This window comes from Euleptes europaea, chromosome 2, assembly GCF_029931775.1.
Source record: "Euleptes europaea isolate rEulEur1 chromosome 2, rEulEur1.hap1, whole genome shotgun sequence".
Classification (NCBI taxonomy): Eukaryota; Metazoa; Chordata; class Lepidosauria; order Squamata; family Sphaerodactylidae; genus Euleptes; species Euleptes europaea.
The window spans coordinates 113,964,679-113,970,429 of record NC_079313.1 but is presented as its reverse complement, the minus strand read 5'-3'; the positions used below and the strand labels follow the sequence as shown (position 1 = coordinate 113,970,429).

At 44.7% G+C, this 5,751-nt stretch overlaps 1 protein-coding gene across 1 annotated transcript; it reads left to right on the top strand.

Moving 5' to 3' along the window:
* The first annotated feature begins 465 nt into the window (after positions 1-465).
* Positions 466-1,116, top strand: BLCAP (BLCAP apoptosis inducing factor). Its single transcript, XM_056844972.1, has one exon. It carries the CDS (start codon positions 589-591, stop codon positions 850-852), a length of 264 nt encoding a protein of 87 aa, XP_056700950.1. The 5' UTR covers positions 466-588; the 3' UTR covers positions 853-1,116.
* The last annotated feature ends 4,635 nt before the right edge of the window (positions 1,117-5,751 follow it).

Below are 5,751 nucleotides of genomic sequence, written 5' to 3'. Positions count from 1 at the left end.
ATAACATCTCCCACTATTGCATAGATACCTCCTCTCCAAAATTCTGCATCCATTTCACCATACACGGTTTAACTTGTTCAAATTCAGTGTCATATTTGAGAAGACCAACATTTTGAACTGCGTTTATAAAATGTCTGGTAGCCCATGCAGATCTGTAAGTTCCAGTGGGATGTGATTGGCTCTACAGATTCTATGCAATAAACCAGTTGTTGTGTTGTAAACTAACTGATGTTTCTGAATGCTGTTAGCACTAGTTTAACTTGGGCATTACCAAATCGTAGATAATTATGACAACATCTAGATCAACATGGAAGTGAAATGAAAGATTTTCTTCTAGGTGAACATTCATAGAGGCTTTGGGATGAGTGTGTGTGTGCTGGATCATTGGGGAGTCCTGAATTATTTGGAAACCCAGTTTGCTGACTTGTCTTTTCCCCCTCTTTTTTCTGTCAAGATTTCTCCCTGCATTACAACGCAGTTTTATGAAGTCCGCTCGCCAGATTTCCAAGGAGTTGAATGCGCAGAGGAGGAGTTTCACTGTCTCTCTGGATTGCCGCCATCACTGTGACGTCCTGATCACCAGACACCATGTACTGCCTCCAGTGGTTACTGCCTGTTCTCCTTATCCCAAAGCCCCTCAACCCAGCATTATGGTTCAGCCACTCAATGTTCATGGGCTTCTACCTACTGAGTTTCCTGTTGGAGAGGAAACCTTGCACAATCTGTGCCTTGGTCTTCTTGGCCGCCTTGTTCCTTATCTGCTATAGCTGCTGGGGGAACTGCTTCTTGTATCACTGCTCTGGCTCCCAGCTGCCGGACTCTGCCCATGATCCCAGCATAGTTGGCACCTAAAACCCTCCGCTTGGTTGCAAGCTCCTCTTCCCTTTTTTTTTCTTTTAAAAGAACAGTTCTGTGAGAAGGCGGGATTATGAGGCATGTGATTGGAGTACAAGCAACCTATTTGTGTGTGTCTGGATTAAAGTGTTTCATTCATGATCAGTTACCCTCCCACAACCTGCCTGTAAAATTTGACAAAAGCTGTCTATGGTGTTGACTCTGGTGTTAACATCTGTGTTGGGGTCTGAAGCCATGCAGTTCGTGGGAAGGGGAGGTTGGCTTGTGCCCCTGCCTCCTGTATTGTCAGAAATCGGTCCCTCTAGCTCTGACCTGGTGGTGAATTGAATTTTAAGTGTTGCGTGATGCTGGAGTTGAATTTGTCTGACTTCTTGTCCAGCTCAAGCTGCAGCCCGGCCTTCTCCGATGCATGGCCCCCAACTTGGTTTGAAGAGCCAGGAAGCCGCCTTTCCACTTTGCTTTTGGTTAAAGATCGTCTCATCACCTGGAACATCTGAGAAAGAACTTGGCTAATAAGCATGGAAGCTGCTGGAGCCTGGAGGGTGGCATTCACATTGGCCAGGCGAACTGGACCGTGCTCACTGCCAGAGTGTTTTCCTGAACTACGTACCTGCCTAGATCACAGCTCTGAAACCCCCGAGTCGTCATGATGCCACTTTTACAGCACGGGCACAGAAGCTCATCTTGCTCTGCCCTACCCTTTCCCAGCCAAATATCCATGGTTTACAAAAGCCTTGAGTTGGCAAGAAGCATGCTCTATTTTAATGTTTGGGGGATCCCTTTTTAGCATTCTTTTCGTTTGTCCCTTTTAAGCTCTCCATATTTCTAGCTTGAAGAAGCAGAGTGCTAGCCGGGGTGGGGATGGGGAATGATTAAATGTGCTAGGCTTGAGATGGGTGGTTTTTTGGCTTCTGAAACACCAAATTAGACCTGTCATTTGAGTGACACTTTTCTCCCCTTTGAAGCGAAAAGTATTATTGTCTCTTGTCACAAGCACATGAGCTGCTGCTTACATGCACGGGAGGGAGAAAGCAACAAACAATTTCCCTCTTCTCTGTTCTCCCCCCCCCCCCCCCGTTTTTGTGTTCTTCACAATGATTCCGGAAAGCCTTTGGAGCTTTCTGGATTATAGCTTTATTGTTCCCTGTTTGCCGTTCGTTCTCTTGCACATCAGCGGTCTCCAGAGAATCTCTCTTGTTCTGCTTTCCCTGGCAAACGTTTTCTTGCTTGTGCAAGAAACATAAACTAGTCCTTGAGGAGGCCTGGCACACTTTCTTTCCCCTGTAACTTTTCAAGGTTACCTTCTTGTTTGCTATACCCATTAGTCTCCGCACAATCTCCCCCTGGAGGAGCATTGCTGGAAAGGCTTTTCTCTCCCACAGGAGCTGGAACTGAGAAATCAATTCTGAAACCTCCAGAGATATTTTTGTTTGTTTTTGTTTGTTTGTTCATTGCACAGCTGTTCAAAAGGTTTAATAAAAGCTTTATAAACTTTGGTCTGTGGATGAGTGCCAGTCATGATGCATTCACTATTGCTGGACTCTTTGGATATGCAGCCTTTTATCTCTCCCTCAGACACATTCTGTTCCTAAGAGAAACTGCTTGCAATCCAAAGCAAAAACTGGGGGTGTCTGGGGACAAAACAAGAGTTTTGTTTTGAAAATCTAGACACTGTCCTGTTGACCCTTCTCACAGAGTGTTCAAATTGTCATCTTGTGGCGTTCAGAAAGCACTATGATGTCTCCGGCAATAATGGAGAGCCTGTGCTCTTTTAGTGCTCTAATAATTAGACTTTCTTTTCCCCTGGAGCACTTTGATTATTGGTTTTCCTGGACACAGAATGCTGAAGTTGCAGTCCTGGGCGTGCTTACTCAAGATTAAGGCCCACTGAAGTCCATGGAACTTATTTCCAAATGAACATGTATAGTTCTGCACAGTATATATACTTACTGAAAGCAATTGTGTGTGTGTGTGCTACTGCAGGGAAAACTGTAAATATGGGAGTTATGTACTAGTTATGTCCAGTGGGAGCGTCAGTCAACTTCAGTTCTTCCCCAGCTTAATAAAAGGGGTTGAGGATTGCCATTTCTGCCACTCCTCACTCTATACAGAAAGAAGCCTCCCTCCTTTGCACTAGACGTTGTCATCTGCTCCTCAGGATTCAATCAACTTTGTCCATACTCTTGTTCAGTTCAAAAAATGGGACACCTCCCACACCACTGCTATAGGTGTGAACAAGCCCAGTTGCCAGTATTGGGTTTGCTCATGGCTGCAGTTGTCTTCCTTGAGAACTGTGGTCTTGCTAGAAGCTGTGGGAACCCTTTCTGTGCTATTGCTGAGGCTGCATTCTCAGCCGATTGCCAGAGATGGTTTCACAAGGGTTAGGAATGGAGGCAATGGAGTTTATGCAATTACTTTTGTAGATGATTATCTCGTTGTAATCTCAGAGTTTCAGTAGCTTTTATATTCAATGTTTGATTGGAATCTTCTCTGGCTTTTGTGTGTGTGGTATATTTCAGTTTTTCTCTATCCCAGATACCTGCATTGGTCTGACCAATTGCATGGTGTATTGTGTATCCTTCTACACTGTTGGAAATGTTTTTATCTGGATGGCATTGGATCCTCTGTTAGTTCAAAAGAAGGCTGTGTCAGGTTTTTTCCTCTTTGCCATGAACATGTTTGGAGCTTAAAACAGAGCTCATGTACCTAGAATTAACAAAACCATAGCCACTGTTCGATTATACAAAGTCTATTGATTCACATTCCAAAATCTGGATTTTCAACAATTTTGGAATTAAATACACTTTCAGCACACCCTGTCCCAAAGGTGTAATGGGAGAAGCATAAATTTATATGTATGCAAGACATTTCGAAAAAAACTAGGCTAGCAGGGTGGCCCGATCTCACCAGATCTCGGAAGCTAAGCAGGGCTGGCCCTGCTTAGTATTTGGTTGGGAGACCACCAAGGAATACTAGGGCTGCTGCACAGAGGCAGGTAATGGCAAACCATCTCTGAACGTCCCTTCAAAACTCTATGGGGTCGCCAGAAGTCGGTTGCAACTTAATGGGGGGAAAGCTAGCATAGGCTAAAAACGGAGGAAGTAAGACAGGAGGACAGATGTAAAGCTGAAATATTGTCTCAACTGTGTTAATGTTGCCATAGATGCACCAGGCAAGCTGCTTAACTGAAGGTGAAAGAACTGTATTGCTTTAACCGTTTCACCTTGTAAACACAATACATCAGGTGCCTTCACATGGGACTTTGGTACAGTTTTCTTCTTGGTGCTGCAGTTCCGTTCCCATCATATTGGCTGAGTAAAGGTCTTTGGGGTCACCAGTGCAAGCATTTCACTTTCATCGTCGTGGAATCTGACTGCCGATTGGTGCAAAGTCCATAGCTGCTAGCAGTGTGTCCAGAAAACATTACTTAATCCTGTACAAGATGGCAGAGTTGCTTATAGAAGTATGGATGTTAACAAAGCGATTGCCTGTGAATAACTGATCACAGTTTAGGCAGCTATAACCACATATGCTTTACACTTTTATGCATTCGCAGACTTAAAACACCCTAAAAATGTAGACTCAATCCAGAGAAAGGGCAGATGAAGGCCTTTTTGAAATCCTTTTAAAGGTAACACTGATCTCTTCCCATCTAGAAATACTTGGGTTGAGCTTTCCATTCACTTGCATGGACTGAAGGTTCTACACCACTCCACTCCGCTCCAATCCTATGCTAACAAACACAAGCATGAAACTTATGAACTGATTCCTGCCTGTGCATAAGGAAAAGGTTTCTCGTTGGCCTGCTTCAATTAATGTTTGGGCAGCTTCCAGAATACCTGGCTTTATTCACCCCTTCAAGTGAACATCACACCCGAAAACATAATTCCAGACAGATGATCCTCTGACCTTCCTACAGCAGGAGCTGCCTGACAGCTATGTCATTTTGGAATAATTAAAGCAGATTAAAGATTTGTGGACATCCAAATGCCCTGGGGGGGATCTTGTTTTGGATTCAAATGTAAAGCTGGTAATTGGCTAGAGGAAGGGGGTGAAAAGAGAAATTGCCTTTAATCACTGAGATGGTGAGGGATTTATAAAGCTCATAAAATGAACATGCTTACCCTTTAAGGTTTCCTTAACAAGAAAGATGAAGAGGTGCTTCCCTTCCCAAGTTAAATCTCACCACCTTTCCTAAAATGTGGCTGGGAGAATCCCAGTTGGAGTATAATGAAAGGCGGTTCCAAATGTAGGACAGTGGGAGGGTGCCTGGTGCACCATCTTACCTCCCCTCCCCGGATTTTCATTTGGCTTGTCGCTTTTACTTTGCTTCGGGAAACACTCCAGTTGACGGCAGAGGTTTGCCTGCTGAGCAATTACACTGACAGGCGATTGCGGCCTTTGACTCAGCCTCCCGAAGACTCCCGCGGGGCGGCAGAATGGAAAGCAGCAACGCTGACTTGCGGCCAAAGCAGATCAGACGCCGCAAGCAAGAATAAGCAAAAGCTTTTACTACAGCAGGGGAAAATGAACTCTCTCTCCTTCCCTCCCTAGTTCTCCTGATCTAGTCAGTTTCCTCCAACGAATTGCCAAACTGGGACTGCACCCACATCTTGCTGGTTGTTGCTTGTGCATGCAGGAAAATCCAGCTGTGAAACATTGCTGTAGCGCAACGATAGCACACTGTTTCGTGATTTGTGAATGCTCCCTAGATGTGATGGGAGGAATCACTGTGTTGCGATGGCCCCACTTACCGTGGATCGGTCTGTCTGATATGACAAAAGGAATACTGATATGTCTTAACAATTGTACGAAGCTATAGGCCTGTCCCCATGCTGTGCTTATGAATTTGTAAACCAAGCATATGCAACTCAGATGCCTAAGTCTCCAAGGCTG

Bases quoted from the DNA above. Each gene is read 5' to 3' on its own strand.
- BLCAP (XM_056844972.1), top strand. From the start codon at position 589: ATGTACTGCCTCCAGTGGTTACTGCCTGTTCTCCTTATCCCAAAGCCC.